A 24,473-nucleotide genomic window follows, 5' to 3' on the forward strand; every position below is an offset into this window, starting at 1 on the left:
GGTGGTGGTGGTGGTGTGTGTGTGTTTGCAGGAGCTCCTTGAGGGGTTCTGGAGACTAGTCAGAGCGGGCAGGGTTGGTTAGCAGGCAGATCTTCCTAGAACCCTGATACCTCCCAGCCCTGCAGGGCCCACTGTGCATGCTGGAAGGTGCCCACAGATCCTTGTTTGGTTCCTTCAAACCAAAAAACAAGCGGAGACCAGTGGTGGGCACAGGCACCCTGACTGGGGCCTCTGGCCTGCCTCCCCCAACCCCCAACACCTTCATGCAATTGTACCCCACATGACTGTGCCCACATGCAGTCTTACAGAACCAGGTCACCTGCTGGCTTCCGCCAAGGTGGAAGATTCACATCTCTGCCCAGAGGCCCCCTCTGTCTATAAGTGGGAGTGGAGGGACTGGGGAGGGCACATGTAGTGTCTGTGCCAGTCACTCCGCTCCTACAGTGTCCTCCAAGGGCTGTGTGTTGGCATCTTTGGAGCTACAGCAGGGGTGGTCATGACATCTGGTGCCCTTTGCTCTCTGAGCTTTGGTGTTGACAGTTCCCCATAGTCATGAATCCATCTAAGAAAAGGTTCATGATTTTCCAATTTATTAAGAAATAGAAGAATGATATGAAGTATACAAAGGAAGGAAAGCTTACCGCGCAGATCCTTCGGCCCACAGCAACTAAGAAAAATTCACTGGGCTGACACCATGGGTACTGAGGTCCCGATTCTGTTTTCAGCCTCATCTCTCTTGGCTGCCAAGCCAACCAGTTCAAACTTTCTCCCAAGACAAGTCAGGTTATGTTCCCAAAACCCCTTCCTAATCACCTCCTTATATATAGGCCCTTCTCTACCTGGTCCTGAAGGTTCCTCACCTGGGGCTTCAGGTGAGGTCCTGCCCGACCCCACTGTACCTACTCCACTCCTGTAAAAGGCATCCATGGTCCCCAGAAAAACCTATTTTTGCTCCTATCCTGATCCATTTAATTAAACTATATTTGAGAACCAGTTGGGCAGGCTGGTTCTGCTAGTTTGAGTCAAATCACCTATTTTCCTAAGCCTGCCACTGAACTTGATCTTTCTCCGGCTCGATCGTCTTCTCGAGTGCGCTCCGGCAGCCCTCTGCCCCGGCTAGTCCCAAACCGCTACCCTCCCCAGCCCACCCCCGAGGCAGACCTGTTCAATCTCCACTTCATTTGCAGGGTATCTGCGATCGTCAGCTGCCCTGCCACGGAGAGATGGTCCAACACCTGCTCTTGGCACCCACCTATTGAATCCTGCCCAGCCCAGATCACTGGCCGCACCAATGTCCTCGGAAGATTTCTGCCTTCCCTCTCAGACCTCCGCCCCTCTGGAATTCTATCTCTATAGCATGTATAAGAATGACATGGCTTTATAGATACAGCAATAATAAGATTACGATGGCAGGAGAGCTAGCCCCACCCAAATTATATTACCTCTAAACTATCAAAAGATTGGGCCACGCCTGCCATTTTGAACTTTTCCTAAGAGCCTACGGTTATCAGTCCTTTGTTGGCAGTCTGGTTCTCTGCTGGTTTTTAGGAACAGCACTCTTAGCAAGCGAGCCATTGGTCCCTTCTGCTCCTATAGTTACTGCTGTGTCTTACATATGGCTTTTTCAAATAGCTGCTACAAAGCAAAACAAAACACCTCCTCCAAAGGAAAAACAGGTCATAACTCTACCTGGACCTTCTTGGGCTTTGACCTCACAATACGTTCACATAACATCCCCACAAGGCTTCCGTGTTAGAAGAGTCTAAGTTAGGTCAGTATGGGTTGGCTGAGCTTGCTCCTAACCCATACCTCAGATTTAAGCCGTATGGTACACAAAGCACTTCCCTGTGCTCCTCACCCAGGACTCACAAACAACCCTGTGAGGTGGGTGTGGTGCCTAATGTGATCCTCATTTTACTGCTATACCAACTGAGGTTCAGAGAAGTTAGGAAGCTAGCCCAGATCACACAGCTATTTCATAGAGAAGCCGGCACTCAAGCCAGGTCTCTGCTGTCTCATTCCCTTCCCTTTATGAGACACAAAGACTATGGGAGAAGTTTTCTACTCCCCTCTCTCTCTACCCAAACCACATGCTTCTTTCACCGGTATATCCACAACCTCGAAAGTTCCAGACACGAAATGGGATGATTGATCAAGTTAATGGTCAGAGTCCAATGCAGGGTGTGTGTGTGTGTGTGTGTGTGTGTGTGTGTGTGTGTGTGTGTGTGTATGTATGGGGTAGGTGCTGTATCTTTCAGGATGTTCCTGGTTTCAAACATCTGTAGTTTAACCAAGAACTTTCTCGTGGTGCTGAGTGGTCCTAGGTCATGGTTACAGTTTTGCCCCCAAATTATGCTCAATGCTGCATTTCCCTTCCCTCACATTTTGTCAGTGTGTTGTGCCTTCCTACCCCTGTCCCTTAATGAGGAAAAGTTAGTACTTTCATCATTCTTCCAATGCCCACCTTCCCAGGATTCCTACAGCTTCCAGGAAAGTCATGTGGTCCCTGCAGCTCTAGAAGGTATATGATCCCCCAGAGCCTATGACCCACCAGGTCCCCCTTCACACACAAGCAAGGCACCCCAATCTCATCTCTTGTGTGACCCAGAGCTGGGCCACCCCCTGGGAAGTTTAGGTGGACTGTGTCCACAGTGCCCCCTACCAGAGATTTACCACCAGCCAAGATTTTAGACAACTTGGTCGGCTGGGGCTGAGACATCTGAAGTGTCCTTTTTCTAGGCATTAATTCATTTCACAAATGTTCATTGAGCACCTACTATGAGCCATTGCTGTGCTCTCTGCAAGTAGAGCTGCAAAGAAGAGAAAACATTGTCCCCATCCCCATCCCCGTACAACTCACCCTACAAAATTGGTTCCGTAGAAACACCACTTGGCTTCCAATTGGTCTGAATTAGTTGGTGAGCTCAGCAAGACCTTCCCCTGCCTTGTGGACACTCCACAATGGTCTGATCACCCCAGAGGACTCTGTGACCTCTGCATACGTCCCCAGGGCAGGTTTCATGGTCATTCACCAGACAGGCTCTTCTTCCCTGCGGGGCCCTGGCCAGTTGGGATTCTCCCCCAACTCCTGCCTCTCCTTCAACCGGACAGTCTCATTTGTGCTAACTGACACATTCATTTGCAAATCCAATAGCTATTCTCGAATATAATTTATAGAGGTTTATTTTTTTGATGCAAATATTCAAGCATATATGTTATGTAATGGTCAATAATAACTGGAGTAGGAATGTGTATATATGAGTAACAGCACGAAAAGACCAGAACCCAGTCTCCCAAATCACTATTTACAAATGTTGAACCTATTTCCACTCGATAACTATTCAGAAATACTTTTACCTTGTTGCTATCATTATGTGATCATCATTCCAAATTCTCTCTCTCCCTTTCTCTCTTTTTTTTTGCTGTGATTGCATCACATAGCATCATATTTTTCAAAATAGTTCTCATAGTTGTCATATGTGAAGGCAATAGCTCATCGTCTTAATAGACCACAATCTACTCGGCTGTCCCCCACAGCCAAGCAGTTTCCAATTGATGACTGTGATATAGAGGTGGCCACAAATATCTCTGTGCAAATACTTTCTTTCTTTTGAATTATTTTCCCAGAATGTATTCCCCAAAGTGAGATAACTTAGTCTTACAGTCATTTCTTTCTACCTTTGTCAAGTATTGCCAAACTGCTCTCCAAAAAAGCATGACTCCCTGGTGTCGGGAGTCTATTTCTCCACGACATATTTTTAAAATGTATTTCTGATGGATGCAAGGGGTTGACTTTATTTGATTGTTTCCTAACGCTGGCCTGTGTGAGTTACCTCCCGGGGGCCAGCCTGTTTGGTCTTCTAAACCAAGTAGATCTCTTGGTCACTGCTTCTACTAGAGGCTCATGGTCCTTATTCGGACCAATTCTACATAGCTTCCTCCCCTTAACTGGTTTTCCTTTCATCTTTCAGTATTCTTTGCTGTGCAAATGTCTGAAGTTCTTATATAATTGAATTTATCTGCTTGACATTGATGATTTTCCCTATTGCTTCAATGAATGAGCAATGACCTCTCCAGAAAAGGGGCTTCTTCTCCCCACTCCTAATGCCCTGCGCTTTCCCTCTGGACTTGTCCAAAATCCCTCTGGTTCCCATGAACATTCCATCATTCACAATCCCTACATTAAATTCCCTTTGGTCGTCTCAAGACAGCCCCTGGCTCAACATGTCCACCTCGGTTCTGGCTCTGTCACTGCCCATGCAAGAGACCAGTGGTCACAGCTCACCTCCAACGGAATCCTTCCCTGTAGATTTCATTCCTCCTCCCGGCCCAGACCCACTACTGACTTCTCAGGTTTTCCAGCTGGTTTGGCCCCATGGCCCCACACCTAGCCCTCGGGGCTAGGACTAGGTTATTTCCCTCAGCAATAACAGCCTACCTGAGGGCAAATCCCGTCACCCTTCAGTTCAGCCAAACGAAGGCCAGATTTTCTGTCCTTCACTGGGGGACACCATGACCAGAGGAGCCTCTACTTCCTGGCTGCAGCCATTTCAAAATCCTATGCCTCTTATGACTTGGCGTGCCCCTGAGGGGAAGCTGGGTTCTCAACTCTCTTCCAGAAGGCACACACCTGACATACCCTGAGCCCTGCTTGGCTTAGAGGATTCCTTCTACCAACCCTCCCTGAGCCACTGCATTGGGGAATGGTTTCGAAGAACGCAAATTGGCACAGGGTTACGAATTTCAGAAACCTAATCTATAAGGGCATCAGCAGAGGCAGACAGTCACCCATAAAAAGCAGGAGGCCTAGGTAGCCCCTGGCACCCTCCTCCCGTTTCTGAGAGCCGTGGTCATACCACGGCCCTTGGTCCCATCCCTGCACACCGAAGAGGGGTTGGCAGTTTGGCACTTCACATTGAAAGGTTGCCAGCCCCTGCCCTCCGGGAAATGCCCTCAGCCACCACATCCCATGGCAGCCTTGCCTCCCTCGTCCCTCCCTACAGCCCCCACCCCTCCCCCAGACCCTCCCCAGTCCTAGCCCTTTAACTATCAGGAGAGCGGACCCGAAAGACATGGATGGTCCCGTTACTGAGAGACACGACCAGATGCCTGCCGTCCACCATGGTGGTCACTCTGGGCTTTTCCAGGCCGTGATAAGCTGTCAGGAAGTCGCCCAGCAGTGACCCCTTAGGATCTAGGATCACCACCTTGTTGACCTCGCGAAGGGTCAGAAAGATGTAGCCTTTCTTATCTACAGACACAGAGCCTGGCTGGCAGCCGTGCAGGCCTGGCCCCCGGTACTCCCCAATCACCTGGCCCAGCCCATCACAGACCACCACACTATTCTGCTGCCAGTCGGAGCCAACAAAGTTGCCCTGAGGGCTGGTGGTCAGGAACACCAGTGCCCGCAGGCCCCTGTTAGCCTTGCCCCCCGGGATAAACCGGGTGGCCAGGCTGCCTTCCATGTTGTACACCTCCACGTGGCCTGACACGCTGACGGCCACCCGGTCCCCACTTGGCATCGCAGCCACAGCGTGGCTGGCCTGGGAGAGGCTCAGGGCCCGGCGCCACTGCACTTCGCCATCAGGGCTGATGAGGTAGAGCCTTGCACCAGCCGAGAAGGCCACTGCCCCCTGCAGGGCGGCCACGCTGCACGGGGAGCAGCCCTCAGGGACGGGTACCGCGCCCCTGTAGTCACCGCTGAGGGAGAAGCGCTTCAGTGCCCTGTTCTGCTCATCGGCCACCAGGATCTCCCGGGGGCCAAAGGGACAGAGCCCTGTGATCCGAGGAGACCGCTTGTCTCCAGGCATCCGTGTGGGGAAGCTGCAGGAAAAAATGGGCCTGGGGAGGAGGCCAGAGCCCTCCAAGTTCAGCCCGGGTGCTGGGCTGGGCTCCCGGGAAATTGACTTGAGCCTGCCTTTGAACTTCCTCTTTTTGTTGGATCTGCCACCCCTTGGGGTCTGGGCTCCTTCATCTTCTAGGGGTGTCTGGGCTCTGCCCTCTTTTGGGGTCTGGGCTCCATCTTCCTGGGGTGTCTTGGCTCTGTCCTCCTTTGGGGTCTGGGCTCCATCTTCCTGGGGTGTCTGGGCTCTGTTCTCCTTTGGGGCATAAGCTCCATCCCTGCTCTGGGGCTGGACTGCACCTTGTCTCTCTGACTTGGCTCCATCCTCTCTCCAGCTCTGAGTTTCATCCCCTCCCTGGCTTTCAGCTTCATCCTTCCCACTGTCTTTCTGGGGCTGCTGCTCCTCAAAGGAGAGCCGTAGCAGGCGGCAGTTCTTGTCCAGGAGCCCAGGATGGAGCTCCAGCTGGGGCAGCAGGCAGGGGGCTGACCCAGGCATCCAGGGACAACCCTGCAGCTGCCGGAGCCTCTGGGCAATCGCCCCTTCCAGCGAGAGTATCTCAGCCTCGCGGCCCAGGCTGAGCACCCGACGGGCGAAGGCAGCCGCAGCCCTGGCCACTTGCTCCCGGCTCTCCAGCTCCCCCAGTCTCTCCCGAGCAGCCTCCTCGGCAGCCTCCACATGGGCCCGTAGCTGCCCCAGCACCTCCTGCTTCTGGGCCAGGAGGGCCCGGAGGACCCCCTCAGCCACCTCCTCCACCTGTGTCCCCACCTTAGCCGCTTGCTCCCGCAGACGGGCCAAGGCTTCCTTTTCCACCATCCGGGCGGACTCGAGCTCAGCCAGGTTGTTGTCCACACCTGCCAGCAGCTCCTCCAGGCCTGGCCTCCGGGCGCGCACAGCCTCAGCCAGTGGGAGGCAGGGGTGGTCCAAGTGGGGGTCCAGGCGGCACTCGCGGCACAGCAGCTGAGAGCAGGGCTGGCACAGGAAGCGCAGAGCCTCCCCGGGGTGCTGGGGACACTGGGCCGCCTGGCGCTCCCGGGCCTCCTCGTCGTACCAGCCTGCCCGGTAGCCCACCAGGTCCACCACCCGGTGGGTGTGGGTCTGCCGGGTGCAGCGGTGCCCATCAGCACAGGCCTGGCACAGGTCATCCGCACAGTCCAGGCACCGGGCCGTGGCTGGCCCTCCTGTGCCGGCCCCCCCCATTAGGGGACACAGTGCACAGGCTGGCTTCCCCGCGCGCAAGTCTCCACCAGCCCGGGCCCTCACCAAATCCAGCAGCCCGTTGACAAAGAAGTTGGTCTTGAAGGCGGCCACGCCTGCTGGTGGCACAGGCACTGTCTCCCGGCACTCGGGGCATCGGAGGTGGCCGCCCTCGGCCAGCTGGGCCAGGCAGTCCTGGCAGTAGGTGTGCAGGCAGGGCAACGTTTTGGGTGCCCGAAGCTGCTCCAGACATATTTTACAGGCCAGGAAATCGCTGCTCAGGGCTTCCAGTAGGGAGGGCGAGGATCCCTGGGAAACCATGCTGCAAGCGAGGGGTCAGGGTCAGAGGGCAGAGGGTACCTCCACAGTATCTCCAGCCTGCCAGCCTGCCTCTCCCCCCATCCTCAAGCCCCACCAGGTTCTGGGGTCTCACCTGAATGGCCAGGAATCTTCTTCTGATCTGGCAGAGCTTGTGGCCACTTGCTCTTGAGCTAGGGAGCTCCCCCGCTCCGTACATACATTCAACAAAAGTGCAAAAGCAAACACTGCTTGCCTTGTGCCTAGGGCTGTGAGAAATGATAAGACCAAGAAGTCCAGCCTTAGGGAGTTAAGAGTGAAATGATTAGCACCCCAGGGTGACAGGCCTATAGCTAGTGTGATGCTAGCCCTGTGTGAGTGGTCCTGAGGTACTGCTAGGGGCAGGTGCTGGGGTGGGGGCAGGTAGAGAGGACACAGGGTAGGGTCCAGGGGGGAGCTGGGGCAGGCAGAGCGGACACAGGGGAGGGTCCAGTGGGGAGCTGGGGCTGGCAGAGAGGACACAGGGGAGGGTCCAGCGGGAAGCTGGAGCAGGATACGGGGGCCCAGTTCCTGCATCCCACATACACTAGACCCTGGAAGCAGCACCTGGTGGGGGCCCTCCTTCCTGCTGGACTTCCTTGGTAGGGGTTCTAAAGCAGAAGGAAGGCAGGCTATGGGGAAGGGCTGTCCTGCTGTCCTTCTAGCTGCTAAACCTCGGGGCCACCAGAGCCTGTGCCTCATCTGCTAGAGGCCTTTCTGCCTGCCTCCTGCAAGGGGCTTCTGCTTTCCTAGAAGCCTCTGGAAGGGGGAGCTGTGTGGGTCCGTGACTCCCCAGATGCCAGCACAGTGGAAAAATCCCCCAGGAGGAGACTGCGGTGAGGGAGTGTCCCCCAAACTTCTGGGGAGTGGGGGCCGGGAAAAGAGGCCAACAGAGGGACAAAGGGGATCTCCCAGGTAAGCATCAGGCCTCTGGTTCCAGAGTAGGGCGATCTGGGGTGTGCCGCACCCCCTCCCTTCTCCTCCCGCCTTCCGGGCCCCTCCCCTCCCCCTTCCTCTTCCTCCCGCTCCCTTCCCCCCATTCCCTCCAGCTCAGCTCCTCCTTCCTCTGCCCTCCCGGCCCTCCTTACCGGGCCTGAGCTGACCTTGGGCTCCAGGATGGGGAGTGGGGAGCCCCCCAGGCCAGGACGCTGCTGTGGCTGGGTGCCTGAGGGAGAAACAAAACTGAAACTAATGGTACTTCTGCAACTTCCGTCCCCAGCCCGGGACACCGACTTGCACGGCTTCAGGCCCCGCCTTCTTCCCTACCCCAGCCAGGATCTCTTCCTCAGGAGGGGGGCCTTTACCCTGGCCGCCAGGCTCCTCCTGCAGGCCCGGGGGGCTGGATGGGCCTCCCCAGGTGGGCCTGCCCCGTCTAGCCTCTGGATCCAGCTCAGCCAGCTAAGTGTATTTGTGGCACACGCAGAGGAACTGCCTGAGGACGAGTCCTCTGAGGGGAGAAATTAGAGATCCTCCGTGATACAGAAGCAGTAACTAGAGCCCAGTCCTAGGACCAGGTCTCCAGTGAGGCAGCATAGCTGTAAATTCAGTCCTAGGTATGGCCTTCGTGCCACAGACTTTTGCAGAGCCAGGACAGAGGCATGGGAACCAGATGAGGAGCTTTGGAGCTGAGCAGTCAGCGAAGGCTTCCTGGAAGAAGCATCACTTGAGTTGAGCTTGAAGGGCACGTAGGATTTTGGGAAGAACACAGGGAAGAACATTCTGGGAATCGAGCACAGCAAGCCCGTGGGTACGGAGGAATGAAATACCCTCAACTCTTCCCAGTGGCTCCAAGTAATTTGGGATGGTTTACGGGGAAGGGGACATGTGAGCGGCATCAGGTGAGGTTATGGAGGGAGGCAGTGGCCAGATCATAGAGGATCTTCTATTCTCCGTGATGGAGTCTGTGTTTTATCCAAAAAGTCAAAAGAAACCATTGAAGGATATTTCCCCCCATATCTTATGAAAAATTTAAAGCACAGAAAATGTTGAAGGAATTGCCACAAACACTCATATACGTACCACTTAGATTCTACAGTTAAGAAACGACCATTGATGTATTATGTTGTCTATCAGTGTGTACCTCCCTCTGTTCACAGTGGCAGAATTTCAGCAGGACATTGACCCAAGGAAAGCTCATTCTGGCAGCAGGGTCCAGGTAAAACGTGGAAGGATCTGGAGCCGAGATGGTGGCCATAGGACAGAGAAGAGGGTGGAGGATGGGATCCTTATAAGGCCGCTATTGTTGAAGGCAACGAAGCCCCGGCGCTGGTGACAGGTGCTGGGGAAGGAAGGTGAAGGAAGGAGGCAGGCTTTGAGGTCTGGAGGTCAGAAGGGAGGGTAAGGCTGAGGACACCGAGGCTTGTGACCTTTCTATACTCTTCTGTGGTTTTTATGAAGTCCTGCAATAGTGCATCCCAGAGCGAGAAGAGCAGGGCTGAGACGGCACCATGGGGACCAGACATTTCAGGGCAAGCCAGGGTGGGGGTGGGGGCGTGAAGGAAGGTGAGAAGTAGTGGCCAGAGAAGCAGGTGGGAACCCTAAGAGAGAGAAGATTGCAGGAGCCCCACTTCCAGAAGACGGAGGTGGTCAACTGCTGCAGACCAGCCAGTCTAGCCAACAGATGGACATATCAGTACATGTGTGTCTACAAGCATATGCACACACCTGCATGTGTGTATGGCCTCTGTGTGTGCTTCTTTATGAACACCAGGAACAATCCGTCAGACGTCTACTGTGGCCAGACCGCTTGCCGTGCACTGTGGACCATACAGAGATAAACAGGATATGTTCCCCACTCAAGAGTTTTCAATCTAATAGGAGAGGTGAGAATTTTTACATATCGCAATATGAGAGAGCAAGGCAAATGTCAAAATCATCATCTCAGTGGCTTCTTTTTATTGGGTATTTACTGTGAGCATGGCACGGGTGTTGAAAACACAACCTGGTTTATTTATTTCTTTTTTAATTTTTAAAATATTTTCTTTATTTATTCATGTGAGACACAGAGAAAGAGGCAGAGACATAAGCAGAGGGAGAGGCAGGCTCCCTGCAGGGAGCCCGATGTGGAACTCGATCCCAGGACGCCGGGATCATGACCTGAGCCCAAGGCAGATGCTCAACCCCTGAGCCAGCGGTCCCCACAACCTGGTTTAATCATCATGATAATCTGCTGACATAGGTACGGTTATTGCCTCCGCTTTACAGATGAGGAAGCTAAGTTACGGAGAGAGTAAGTCCATCACCCAAGGTCACATCAAGTGCCATGCCAATATGAGAGAGGGAGAGTGGTTTCTCCCAGAAGGGTGGTGGTAGTGTGGGAATCAGGAGGGCTTCATGGAAGAGGTGGCATTACAACAGCCTCCTACCCTGCCTCCCCAAACCCTGAATAATTGCTTACAGCACCTACGGTGTACAGCCGGGCTCCAAGAAGACAGTTTCTTCCGCAGAGAACAGACTCCTAAGCAAAGGCATAACTCACCTCCAGCATAATGATAAGCATTACCACAGAGACACACATGAGAGTGGGGTGTGCAGATTCTCCCTGGATGCTGGGGGTTCCTCAAGATAACCCCGGGGGGGAAGGAAGGCCTTTCACGGTGGCAGTTGGTCTGATAGGACTGGAGAGCAAGAGGCTGGAGGGAAGTGGTAGGAGATGGGGCTGGGGAGGCAGAACAAAATTTAAAATTACCTGCCTAGGGCAGCCCGGATGGCTCAGCGGTTTAGCACCTGCCTTCCGCCCAGGGTCTGATCCTGGAGACCCGGGATTGAGTCCCACATCGGGGTCCCTGCATGGAGCCTACTTCTCCCTCTGCCTGTGTCTCTGCCCCCCCCACCTCTCTCTCTCTCTCTCTCTCTGTGTGTCTCTCAGGAATAAATAAATAAAATCTTTAAAAAAATAAAATTACCTGTCTAGAATCCTAGAAAGCCTTAAAGCAGTGAGTCACCATTTATAGGATTTTCATTAAGAAAGTTTGAGATTTGTGATGTAGGTACTTGGGGAGGGTGAGCTGAGCAAACATGTTTAATCTTAATTTATATCAATAATAAGGATCATGTAAACTTTAAAACACTCCTATCATCATTGTAACAAAATAACTTTTTTCCTGTGTTTATTTCCTTTGGTCTCTGTTCCTATGAATATATTTTACTGTAATTATATTTATAGCGTGCTTATACTTTTTGTTTACTTACCTAACAATGTTATGTCAACATTTTCTGTGGGATTTTTTTGCTATTTACTTATTTATTTTAGAGAGGGATAGGGGCAGAGGGAGAGAGAGAGAGAGTCTTAAGCAGACTCCCCGCCGCCGAGCTTGGAAACCTACAATTTGGGGTTCAATCCCAGGACTGTGAGATCATGACCTGAGCTGAAATTGAGAGTCTAACACTTAACCGACTGAGCCACTCAGGTGCCTCAACATTTTTGGTGTTTCTGTACATTCTTCATAGTTATTACTGTTAACAGCTGCATAAATTATATGCTGTAATGTACTTAACTGTTTAGCAATATGCTGTTAAGCCAGCTTTCCCTCTTAGCAGTTTCCATGATGTAAATAATGGTGTAAATATTCCCAGTAGGGCTGATTTCATGCTCCCAATCATTTAACAACTGGCTGCAAAATTCCTAAAATTTAACAATGAGCTTTCAGGAGCCAGTCATCTTGGAAGCTTTTAGAATCTTCTCTTTGTCCCCAGTATTCTGCATTTAGCAGCAAGTAGTGTCATGCTGAGCATTTATTGGGCTCTTTCGGTCTCAAAGCACATTTTCCTTCAGGTCTGGGAAATTCTCCTGTGTTGTTGAGGATTCTCTGCCCTTGGTTTCTCCGATTTCTCCTCCATTTCCCTCTCTGGAACTTCCGCTATTCAGATGCAGGACCTCCCAGATGGGTCCTCCAATTTTGTGTTTTCTTCCATTTTTCATTTCTGTCTTTTTGTACTACTTTCTGGAAGATTTCTGCAACTTAAGCCTCTAACTATTGTGTTTTTCAAATCTGCTGTCACAGTTTTATTTTATTTTATTTTATTTTATTTTATTTTGCTGTCACAGTTTTAATTAATGAGTATCCTATTTTTATTATAATTTTTTTGTAATAATACAAAAATAATACTCCCTTTCTGAGGACATGAATGTGGTGTGTGTGTGTGTGTGTGTGTGTTTCCTTTACTTTGGGTGGTTTCTGTTTACTCCCAAGTAGCTGTTTCTTCTTCCCTTCCTTCCTTCACCTTTTCCTCCCTCCCTCCCTTCCTCCCTTCCTCTCTTTTTCGGTGAATGTACAATTTATTTTATATTTTAAAATTAGCATTCTGAGGTAGAATTTACACACAGTTAAAATCACCTATTTAAGTATATGGTTCTGTGAGTTTTGACAAATGCATATCGTTACTCATTACCAACACAATCATATACGGTACAATATAAAAATAAGGAAATTGACTTTGGGACCAAATTGTTAACTAGATTGTAGACTTTATTCATTTTTCACTGTGTGTGTATGTGTCGTGTATAGTTCTATGCAGCTTTATTAAAAGTGCAGATGCATGTAATCACCACCATAATCAACATGCAGAACTACCCCATCAACACAAAGAAACTCCCTTCCCCCATCCCTAACTCCTGGCAGCCAGCCAGTGAGCTGTTGCCCACCTCTATAATTTTGCCATTTCAGGAATGTTACATAAATAAAGTCATAAAGCTTGAAACCTTTGGAGATCCACCCAAGTTATTATATACATGTCAGTGGTTCATTCCTTTTCTTACAGGATAATATTACATTGTTTGGGAACTCCTCAGTTTGTGTATCCATTCTCCTCTTGGAACACATTCAAATTGTTTCCAGTTTGTGCTACTACAAATATAGCTACTATAATAATTTCTCTACTGGTTTTGTGTTTAAGTTTTCAAGTCTCTGGGATAGAGGCTTAGAAGTAAGACTTCTCAGTTGTGTGATAAGCATTGGTTTAATTTTAAAAGAAACGGCCCCAGGATTTTCCAGAGTGATTGTACCATTTTACCTTCTCATCAGGAATGTATGAGAGATTCAGTTTTTCTACATCATCACCAGCATTTAGTTTTGTCAGATTTCTTTGTTTTAGTTCTAATAGGTGTGACATCTCATCATGGTTTTAATTTGCATTTTCCTAATGGCTAATGACGTTGACTATCTTTTCACATGCTGATTTAACCATCCATATATCATCTTCTGTGAAATGTCTGTTCTTTTGCCAATTTTTAAAAAAGATTTTATTTACTTATTTCTGAGAAACGCAGAGAGAGAGAGAGAGAGAGAGAAAGAGAGGCAGAGACATAGGCAGGCAGAGGGAGAAGCAGGCTCCATGCAAGGAGCCCGACGTGGGACTCGATCCGGGGACTCCAGGGTCACGCCCTGGGCCGAAGGCAGGTGCTAAACCGCTGAGCCACCCAGGGATTCCCCATCTTTTGCCAGTTTTTTAATTAGAATATTATTATTATTATTATTATTATTATTATTATTATTATTAGAGAGGGAGAGAGACAGAGGGGAGGGGAGGAGGGGCAGAGGAAGAGAGAGAGAAAAATCTCATTTTTGTTTATTGCTAGTTTATGGAACTATAACTGATTTTTATATTTTGATCTAGGATCTATGGCCTTGCTAAATTCACTTATTAGTTCTAATAGATTTTTTTCTTCTTTTCATCAGTTCCTTAGGATATTCTATGTACAAGGCCATGCAATTTATGAATAAAGACAGTTTAATTTCTTCCAAGGATCCATTTCTTTAAAAGTAATCCGTATACCTTTAATATTTTTCTTTCCTTTTTGTACTGGCTGGCATCCACAAAAAATGTTGAATAATAGTGGTAAGAGCAGATGTTCTTGTCTTGTTCTTGGTCATAGGGGAAACGCAGTCAGTCTTTCATCATTAGGTATGATGTTAGCTGTATGTTTTTGGCAGATGTCTTTTATCAGATTGAGGAAATCCCCTCTATTCCTGCTTTGTTGAGAGTCTTGAAGCTTTTAAAAATCATAATGAGAATTGAATTTTTCAAATTCTTTTTCTGCATCAGTTGAGAAAATCATGCATTTTTCCTTTGTTCTATTAATGTGATATATTATTTTTAGAGTTCAAGCAACGTGGCATTCCTAGAATAAACTCCATTTAGTCATAGTGTATAATCCTGTTTATGTGTTGTTGGGTACACTTTGACAATATTCTGTTGGGACACCTGGGTGACTCAGTGGTTGAGCAGCTGCCTTTGGCTCAGGGTGTGATCCTGGAGTCCTGGGACTGAGTCCCACTGAGTCCCAGGCAGTTTCCCTCTGCCTATGTCTCTGCCTGTCTCTGGGTCTCTCATGAATAAATAAATAAAATCTTCAAAAAAATTTTTTTTGTTAAAAATTTTTGTGTCCAGGCACACCTGGCTGGCTCAGTCAGAACATGAAACTCTTGATCGCGGGTCATGAGTTCAAGTCCCACATTGTGTGTAGAGATTACTAAAAATAAATCAATAAAGACAAAAAAGTGAGTTCATGAGTCATATTGGTTTATTATTTTATTTTCTTGTCATGTCTTTGTCTGGCTTTGATATCAGGGTAATATGAACCTTATAAAAGGTTGGGAAGTGTTCTTTTCTCCTGTTTACTGAAAGGGTTTGTATAGAATTGGTATTATTTTTTCCCTGAAAGTTTGATAGATTCTTCAGTGAAGCAATGTTAGGCCTCGACTTTTCTGTGTGGGAAGGTTTTAAAATTATTCACTCATTTTTTTTTCCAGGCTATTGGTCAATTCAGATTTTCTTAATAGAGACAGTTATGGTAATTGGTGTGTTAATAGGAATTTGTTCATTTCATCTATGTTGCCTAATTTGTTTACATAAAACTTTTCATAATGACCTCTATAATGCTTTTGATTATTTAGGGTCTGTAGTAACAGACCTTGGTCTGTTCTTGGTCAGTCTTGCTATTTGTTGATGTTCTCAAAGAACCAATTTTTGTCTCGTTGATTTTTCTCTATTGCTTTTCTGTGTTCTATTTCATTGATTCCACTCTGATTTTTATTATTTATTTTCTTCTACTTAGTTTGGGTTTGATGTGCTCTTCTTTTTCCAGCTTCTTGAGATGGAAACTTACATTATTACTCTTAGAGCTGTCTTATTTATTTATTTATTATTTATTTTATTTTAAAAAATTTATTTATTTGAGAGAGAGAGAGAGAGAGAGCGAGAGAGAGAGAGAGAGAGCACAAGCCAAGGGAGAGACAGAGAGAAAAGCAGATTCCCCACTGAGCACGGAGCCCAACATGGGGCTCAATCCCAGAATCCTGGAATCATGACCAGAGCCAAAGGCAGTTAACCAACTGAGCCACCCAGGTGCTTCTGTCTTTTTTTTCTTTTTTTTAACATACATATTTAAAGCTATACATTCCCCTTTAAGCATTGCCTTAGCTGCTGCAATTAGTGGGTATTCTAGTAAATGTTTAATGACTAGGTCCAGGTGGGGGATGGGTGGGGGAGCCTTATTTTACATCATTTGCCAATTTCTCTTGCATTCACCAGAGGGGGCACCTGGGAGGCTCAGTTGGTTAAGCTCTGCCTTTAACTCAGATCTTGCTTTCAGGGTCCTGGGATCAAGCCCCAAGTGAGGCTCCCTGCTTTGCTGGGAGTCTGCTTTTTCCTCTCCCTCTGCCCCTCCCTTTGCTTATGCTCTGTCTCTCTCAAATAAATAAATATAATCTTAAAAAAAATACTCCCACCATGATTGATTTCAGGCTATCAGTGTGAGGCCACTGAACACGCAATTGGGGAGGGACATGCACAACTGGAGCTGCCAGCTGGCTCCAGTACACCACTTTCTGTATCTTATCAATTTTGATATTTGTATTTGTCTTTTCACCTAATTCCAGATATTTTCTCATTTCCCTTGTGATATCTTCTCTGACCTGCCGTTAGTTAGAAGTGCATTGTTTAATTTCCAAATATTTGGAAATTCCCAGATTTCTTCCTCTTGTAGATTACTAATTTAATTCTGTTGTTAGAGAAAATGCTTTGTATGATTTTAACCCTTTTAAATTTACTCAGACTTGATTTATGGCCTAGCATGCAGTTTATCTCAGAAAATGTTTCATGCATGCTTGAAAAGAACAGATGCTCTTCTGTTGCTGGGTGGAGTGTTGTGTGTATATATTTGTTAGATCAAATTGGCTGATAGTGTTGTTCAAGTCTTCTATATTCTTATTTATTTTCTGTTTAGTTGTTTTGATAATTTATGACAGAGTATCGAAATCTCAAACTTTAGTGGTTAAATTGTCTATTCAGTTCTGTCAGTTTTGCTTTATGAATTTGGGGGCTCTGTTATTAGATACCTATACATTCATAAGTTTTGTGTCTTCTTGTTATCATTGTGAAATGTTCTTCTTTGTCTTTATTTTTGTTTTAGTTTAAAAAACTTAATAAGAAATTGATTTAAACAACAATATAATTGACTTGAAGAGAAAACTACCTCAGATCCTTTAAAAGTAATTTAGTACTATGATACACACACACACACACACACACACACACACACTGGAATATTACTCAGCTATAAAAAATGAATGGGATTTTGCCATTTGCAAGATGAATGCATGTAGAGAGTATAATTCTAAGTGAGATATGTCAGAGAAAGACAAACACTCCCATATGTTGAATTTAAGAAACAAAACAAATGAACAAAGGGAAAAAGAGACAAACCACCAAAAAACCCCAGCATCTGAAATATAGAGAACAAACTGGTGGTTACCAAAGGGTAGGTAGATTGGGGGATGGGTTAAATAAGTGAAGGGGATTAAGAGTACATGTATCCTGATCAGCACTGAGTAATGTATAGAACTGTTGAATCACTATATTGTACACCTGAAACCAGTATAACCTTGTACGTCAATTATACTGAAAATTTTTTTTTAATTTTAATTTATTTATTTGAGAGAGAGAGAGAGAGAGAGCATGGACAGGCGGAAGGCAGATGGAAAGGAAGAAGCAGACTCCCAGCTGAGCATGGAGCCCAACTTGGCGCTCGATCCCAGGACCCCCAAATCATGACCTGAGCTGAAGTCAGAGGTTTAACCAACTGAGCCACCCAGGCATCCCAATTATACTGGAATTTTAAAAATAAATAAGTAGGGATCCCTGGGTGCCTGAGTGGTTTAGCACCTGCCTTTGGCCCAGGGCATGATCCTGGAGACCCAGGATCAAGTCCCACATCAGGCTCTCTGCATGGGGCCTGCTTTTCTCACTGCCTGACTGCCTGTGTCTCTGCCTCTCTCTCTCTCTCTCTCTCTCTTTCTCATGAATAAAGAAATAAAATCTTTAAAAAAATAAAAATAAATAAGTAAATAGACATTTTTTACCAAAAATAAATAAATAAAACTAATTTGTCACTACTTAAAGACATTGCCATATGTGTAATACAGCTACATAGAAAAAAGTTTTAAATTTGTCTTTGATTTTACAAGGACAAAAACCATTGAACTTCTCTTAACAAGATATACAGGATTTTTTTTAAGATTTTATTTTTAAATAATCTCTACACTCAACATGGGATCTAACTCATGACCTGGAGATCAAGAGTCACATACTCCACCGACTGAGCTAGTCAGGTGCCCCCAAAATATGCGGGAATATTTTTGTTATTGTTTTTGTTAAACAGCAAGAGCTAACAACTTATTGGAATATAAAAATGAGAGTTAAATGATCGCTTCTCCTCCTGGGTTCCTTGTTACACATATGTTAGTACACTTGTCATTGTTCCTCAGGCTCTGAGGCTCTGTACATTTTTCTTCAATCTTTTTCCTCTCTATTCTTTGGATTGGATAATTTTAATCCCCTTGTCTTTGAATTGACAGATTCTTGCTTCTGCCGTCTCAAATTGGCTGTTGAATGCTTCTAATGAAATTTTCATTCCAGTTATTTTACTTTTTAACCATAGAATTTTCATCTGGTTCTTTTTTTTTTTTTAAGTAGTTTCTGTTTCCCTGCTGAGATTTTCTATTTTTTGACTCACTCTCATCAGTGCAATCCCTTGAATTCTTTGCAAATATTCATAATAGCTGCTTTGAAGTGTCTGCTAAATGCCACATCTGGGCCCACGCAGAATTGGTTTCTGTTGCCTACTCTTTTCTCCTGAGTATGGGTCACACTTTCCTATTTCTTTGTGCATCTTGGAGCATTTGATGCTGAGGGTTGTTGCTGATGCTGCTGTTGCTTAGCAACTTAACATAAGACATAAACTGGACTCCCAGATGTGTGTGGTCATTGGTATCTCTACTCTGGTTCTTCTGTTCTCATTTATTCTAGTCTAACTTTGGGATCTCCTGGTGTCTGCAGAGTTTAGTTGCCGGTCAGTCAGTGATTTGGGCAGAGGTTGTGCTCACGTACCTGGACCCCGTAAGGCTTCCACCTTCTGCCAAATTCCCAGAGTGTAGGCTGGGGAGCATGTTTGGGGTTCAGCTATCCTTATGTCTCCCTCCACTTTTATATTGTGCTGGGCTGCCTCAGTTTCCTGGAGGAAACCAACATGCTGGTATCACGGGATCCTCAGCAATACTTAGATCCCAGACAAGTATCATTAAAAAGAACCATTAAAGTGGTGCCTGGGTGGTTCAATCAGCTAAGCATCTGCCTTTAGCTCAGGTCATGATCCCAGGGTCCTCGGATGGAGCCCTGAGTTGGGCTCCCTCCTCAGCAGAGAGTCTGCTTCTCTCTCCCCCTCTGTCTCTCTTCCCTGCTCATGCTCTCTCTGGCGCATTCACTCTCTCAAATAAATAAATAAAATCTTTTTTTAAAAAAAAGAAACATTAAATTCTAAAGGTAGTGATGCCGCTAAACAGTTTAAAATGAAATTATTGTGTAACATTCACTTAAAAGCAAAATTATAGTGCTAGACCCTGCCTGCGGTCCTGGTTTTGGTGCTTCTGCCATCCAGCAGAGCAGACAATGTGGGTTTGATGTCTGCTTAAGCCTGTGACTATCATAAACCCTTCAGGCTGGATGTGTTCACATCTGATGAGAAGCATGACTGAGACATAGCTCCTGCTGCAAAGAAATCATTCCCTCCTCTGGCTGTCACCATGAGACTGGTGTCCAACTTCCAGCTCACCTTCTAGATATTAGAGCTGGCAAACTCAGTCCTGATATTTGTTGTCGGCATGAAGCTGGAATTCAGTCAGGGTTATAGGAACCAAAGTTGGTTCACTTCGAGTCACTCAAAAATCCATCCTGTCCCTGGTCAGCCCTTGTGGCCCAATGCCAAAGACCCCATGATCAGATGCCCAGTGACAGAAACACCTGCCTTGCAACTCAGGGTTGACACTAGCTTCTTCTTCTTCTTCTTCTTCTTCTTCTTCTTCTTCTTCTTCTTCTTCTTCTTCTTCTTCTTCCTCTTCAAAAAGACAAGTATCTTTTTGAGGGGCAACTGTCATCACAAATGTACCTTCAGCAATCCCTTCTTTTTCTTTTCTTTTTACCTTTTACAACCCCTAACCTTTCTGACATTTTGTTTATTATTTTTTAAGGTCTCAGCCTCACAGTGGTAAGGAAGGTCACTTCTTAATAGTTAGAAACTTAAAAAGGTCAGGAATATCCCTGAGATAAGATTTCAATTGACTTACAGGCACAGCAGGTGAAATTTCATGAAAGGCGTTTCTTGGCCTTGGTTCTACACTCAGGATAGAAGAACAGTAATAGAGGCTTTTAAAGATCCAAGCCTTGGGACGCCTTGGTGGCTCAGGGCGTGATCCAGGGTCCGGGGATTGAGTCCCACATCGCGCTCCCTAGAGGGAGCCTGCTTCTCCCTCCGCCTAGAGTCTATGAGAGATGCTCAACCACTGAGCCCAGGTGTCCCTAAATAAATAAAATCTTTTACAAATATAAAAATAAAAATTCAAGCATTAACTCCTTTGGAACATTTCCACACAGAAGGTAATTCTTTCATCTTAGTTTGGAAAATATTGTATGCCTTAAGAGGTTTACGTGTGTTGATTTACACCCTTTGCAGCACCTGTACAAATAACCTGGCCAGCATTAAATGTGTCCCCCGCGACATTTGACACCGTGGGTCACTCCCTTTTCAAAATGCACTCCTTTAACACAGGCCTAGCCTTCTTCTCTGACCACTCTGGTCTGCTCCAGAGCTTCTCTTTCTCTGCCCGCTTCCCGGTTAGCCGCGCCCCTGCACACCCCAGACCCACCAGCACCATCCGCTCTGAGCTGTCATTGCCACCCAGGCCCACCAGAGGGAGCTCTGTCCCCGCTGAATCTAACTGTCTAGTCTGTTGTGATCCATCACCAAGCAGCCCACACAAACCACCTATCCTTGTTTCTGGGCTTTGGGGGATGCCTGTCAGCCTGCAGGCTGCTCCTGCCAATCATAAGAGGCCCTGTGCCCTCTATTCAGATACACCCGCCCCCACTCCACTTCCCTCTTGTACTAGGGAGGAATCCCTAGGAATCTCTCCCAAAGATTCCCCTCTACAGGGCTTCAGGTGCAAAATCTAAAAAGCACCAAAACAACCCCACAGTAATAGACATAAATGATATTTTAATGCAATATTTAAAATAAAAGTCAGGGGCACTTGAGTAGCTCAGTGGTTGAGCATCTGCCTATGGCTCAGGTCGTGATCCCGGGGTTCTGGGATAGAGTCCCACATTGGGCTCCCTGCATGGAGCCTGCTTCTCCCTCTGCCTATGTATCTGCCTCTCTCTGTGTCTCTCATGAATAAATAAATTTTAAAAAATCAATGCAAAAAATCCATAATGAGCAAAATATCCTATTTTTATTTTTTTAAAAAATTTTAATAAAGATTTTATTTATTCATGAGAGACACAGAGAGAGGCAGAGACACAGGCAGAGGGAGAAGCAGGCTCCATGCAGGAAGCCCGAAATGGGACTCGATCCCGGGTCTCCAGGATCAGGCCCTGGGCCAAAAGCAGGTGCCAAACCGCTGAGCCACCCAGGGATCCCAATATCCAATTTTTAAGTAAGGACTAAATCAGAATTACTGATTTTTCCTTTGGCCTCTGGCTTCAATATGGCTCAGCCCTCCCCTGCTGCGGTTCACTCCCTACCACCTACTCAAGGACTTTTCTTCTGTATTTGCTTCTGTCCTGCAAAATCACCTATTCCTCTCTCCCCTAGATCCTTCTTTATTTTTTTTTTTTCCTAGATCCTTCTTTAGCATATTTCCTGTCTTAAAACAAAAGAAAAACAGTCCTCTGCCTGACCTCATATGCCCTATCATTCTCTGCTTTGTTTTCCTTTTTCTCTTGAACTGACTACAATCAGGCTTTTGTTCCCAACACCCCCTGGAAGCTGTTCTGGCCAAGGTCACCGAGTTGACCTGCACCTTATTGGTGCTCCTCTCATTTGGAGGAGGATTTGGCAGAGGAGATCAACCTCTCCCTGAAACTCTTTCCTCTTGGCAGCTTGGTCTCCTAGCTCTCCCGGTTCTCTTCCTATCTCCCTGCCTACGTCTTCCCTGGGTTCTCCTATCTTTCTGGATCCTAACCATCAGAGTGCATTGAGACCTCTGCTCTGTCCACACTCCTTCCCGAGGTAATTTCACCCAGTTCCATGGCTCCAAATGATCTTATATCCTTGATAGGATGGTGATTTCCAAATCTCATCCCTAGATCCACCCTTTCTCCTCACTTCCAGACTCATGCCTGATTGTTCCCCTGGACATTCCACTTGTAAGTCAAAGACTCAGTTCTTGACATGCTCCCCCATCCCAGCCTGCTGCCTCCATCCCAGGCATCTCCATCTCTGTAATAGAATTCTGTCTTCTAGTTGTTGAGGCCAAGCACCTTGCAATCATCTTTGATTCCTTTTTCCTTTCCTTTTCTTATTCTTTTTATTTTTTAAATTGAGATACAATTGAGATAAAACATTGTATTAATTTTAGGTGTTGCTAAAAAACAAAATTCAGGGGTGCCCAGGTGGCTCAATTGTTTAAGTGTCTGACTTCGGTTCTGGTCACAATCACAGAGTCATGATTTGAGCCCCTTGAGTGCGCCATGCTGGGTCTAGAACCTCATTAAGATTCTCTCTCTCCTTCTCCCTCTGCCCCTCCCCTCAAAAAAAGAATTCAACTGAGTAGATTTCAAGGATTTTATTGACTTTGTTCTATGACTTATGCATTGGGCAGCATCCAGTCTAGCGTATAAAACAAAATGAAGGATTTTTATAGCCAGAAGAGGGTGGGAACAAGGAAGTTATATTAGGGCAGAAAAGTAGGTTGACTGGGGCACCTGGGTGGCTCAGTGGTTAAGCATCTACATTTGGCTCAGGTAGTGATCTGGGGTCCTGGGATCAAATCCCATATTGGGCTCGCTACGGGGAGCCTGCTTCTCCCTCTGCCTATGTCTCTGTTCCTCTCTCTGACTCTCATGAATAAATAAATAAAATCTTTTAAAAAACATGGTTGGCTATTTCTTTTTTTTTTTTTTTTTTTTTTAAGAGAACCTTTTATTACTTTTATGTACAGAAAGTTCAACAGCGTCCACTCAGCCCAGCTTGGTGGCCAGTTCTTTAGCCTTTGCTTTTTCCAGCTTGGCGATGCGAGCCACTGACTTCGGACCCAGGACGTTGCCTCCCCAGTGGCGGCGGATCTCATCATATCTGTCATTGTAATTGGTCCTGATGGCTTCTACCAGCTTAGCCAGAGCTCCCTTGTCTTCCGAGTTAACCTGTGTGAAGGCGACAGTGGTGCAGGTCTTCCTGTGGACCAGACGCCCCAGCCTGGCCTTCCCCTTGATAATGCAGTAAGGAACCCCCATCTTACGACACAGGGCAGGCAGGAAGACAACCAGCTCAATGGGATCCACATCATGGGCTATCACTACCAGCTGAGCCTTCTTGTTTTCCACCAAGGTGGTGACAGTGTTAACCCCAGCTCGAAGGACAGGCGGCCTCTTAGTGGGGACATCCCCTTTGCCCGCAGCTTTCTTCTCGGCCCGGGCCAACAGCCTCTGCTTCTTCTCTTGCTTAGTCTCTGGTCTGTACTTGTGCGCCAGCTTAAGCAGTTGTGTAGCTGTTTGGCGGTCCAAGGCCTGGGTGAACTGGTTAATGGCGGGAGGCACCTTGAGACGTTTATACAGGATGGCCCTCTGGCGCTGCAGCCGGATGTAGCGCGGCCACTTGACAAAGCGGGTGAGGTCCCTCTTGGGCTGGATGTCCTGTCCGATGCCGAAGTTCTTAGGCCTCTTCTCGAACAGGGGGTTGACCACCTTCTTGGCCTCCTGCTTCTTCACCACGGCAGGGGCCGGGGCCACCTTCTTCCCCTTCGCCTTCTTCCCTTTCGGCATCTTGGCTTGCCGGAGAGGAGAGAAAGCTGGTTGGCTATTTCAAGGTTACTTTCCTTTAGTAGATGGCAGGGGTCTATCAGGCAGATGACCTAACTGGTGCTGATCAGGTGATTCCTGAATGACTGGTTTAAGGTCCTATTTCTGTGACAACCAAAACTGTTTAATAATTAAGTCTTGATTTGGTGCCATGGGGCTTAGACTTCATTTTGGGCCTGGGTCTTATTTCTGATAATGTACAACATAATGATTTGATACATGTATATATTGTGAAATGATTATCACAATAGGCTTAGTTAATATCCATCACTTTACATAGCTACAATTTTTTTCTTGTGATAAGAACTTTCCAGATTTATTCTCTTAGCCACTTTCAAATATATGACACAGTATTGTTAAGTATAGTCACCATCTTGATTCTTCTTTTTCTGTTGCATTGTGCATCCAGTCCATTAGCAAACTTTGTCAGCTTTACCTTCAAAGTTTACCCTGAATCCAGCCTCTTCTCCCTACTTCCTGCCTGAATTGCTGCAATAACCTCCTCACTAGCCTCCTGCTTTCATTCTTGCCTCTCTTTGATATTTGCAAGGATGTGCTAGTGTGTCATAGGTTTTATAAATGCCTCATGTGTGTTTGAGAAAACTGTATGTATGTTCTTTAAATTTCTGGGACCAGAATTTTATTTTATGTCCATTACAACAAGCTTATAACTGTTCTGTTCAACTCCTCTATATTCTTCATGCAATGGTTTTATCTGTCTGAGATATTAATCACCAACACATGCTCTTA

General features: G+C 46.8%; 2 protein-coding genes across 3 annotated transcripts; both read right to left on the bottom strand.

The window, feature by feature from the left end:
* Nucleotides 1–573: 573 nt before the first annotated feature.
* TRIM56 (tripartite motif containing 56) lies at nucleotides 574–8,803 on the bottom strand. 2 transcript variants are annotated; one of them, XM_026019675.2, is made up of 3 exons: nucleotides 8,477–8,803; nucleotides 7,471–7,603; nucleotides 574–7,359 (listed from the first exon to the last, which is right to left on the bottom strand). In XM_026019675.2, exon 3 carries the CDS (start codon nucleotides 7,356–7,358, stop codon nucleotides 5,043–5,045), a length of 2,316 nt encoding a protein of 771 aa, XP_025875460.1. In that variant the 5' UTR covers nucleotide 7,359; nucleotides 7,471–7,603; nucleotides 8,477–8,803; the 3' UTR covers nucleotides 574–5,042. The 2 variants fall into 2 exon arrangements, with proteins under 2 accessions (XP_025875460.1, XP_025875459.1); XM_026019674.2 differs by having other exon boundaries at nucleotides 8,462–8,773.
* A 14,008-nt stretch (nucleotides 8,804–22,811) lies between these two features.
* Nucleotides 22,812–23,708, bottom strand: LOC112935777 (large ribosomal subunit protein eL8). The gene has a single exon (XM_072752966.1). It carries the CDS (start codon nucleotides 23,685–23,687, stop codon nucleotides 22,887–22,889), a length of 801 nt encoding a protein of 266 aa, XP_072609067.1. The 5' UTR covers nucleotides 23,688–23,708; the 3' UTR covers nucleotides 22,812–22,886.
* Between the last annotated feature and the right edge of the window lie 765 nt (nucleotides 23,709–24,473).

Source organism: Vulpes vulpes, chromosome 3, assembly GCF_048418805.1.
Source record: "Vulpes vulpes isolate BD-2025 chromosome 3, VulVul3, whole genome shotgun sequence".
Classification (NCBI taxonomy): domain Eukaryota; kingdom Metazoa; phylum Chordata; class Mammalia; order Carnivora; family Canidae; genus Vulpes; species Vulpes vulpes.

What these genes read in the sequence shown, in the direction of transcription:
- TRIM56 (XM_026019675.2), bottom strand. Translation starts at nt 7,358, where the DNA reads ATGGTTTCCCAGGGATCCTCGCCCTCCCTACTGGAAGCCCTGAGCAGC.
- LOC112935777 (XM_072752966.1), bottom strand. Translation starts at nt 23,687, where the DNA reads ATGCCGAAAGGGAAGAAGGCGAAGGGGAAGAAGGTGGCCCCGGCCCCT.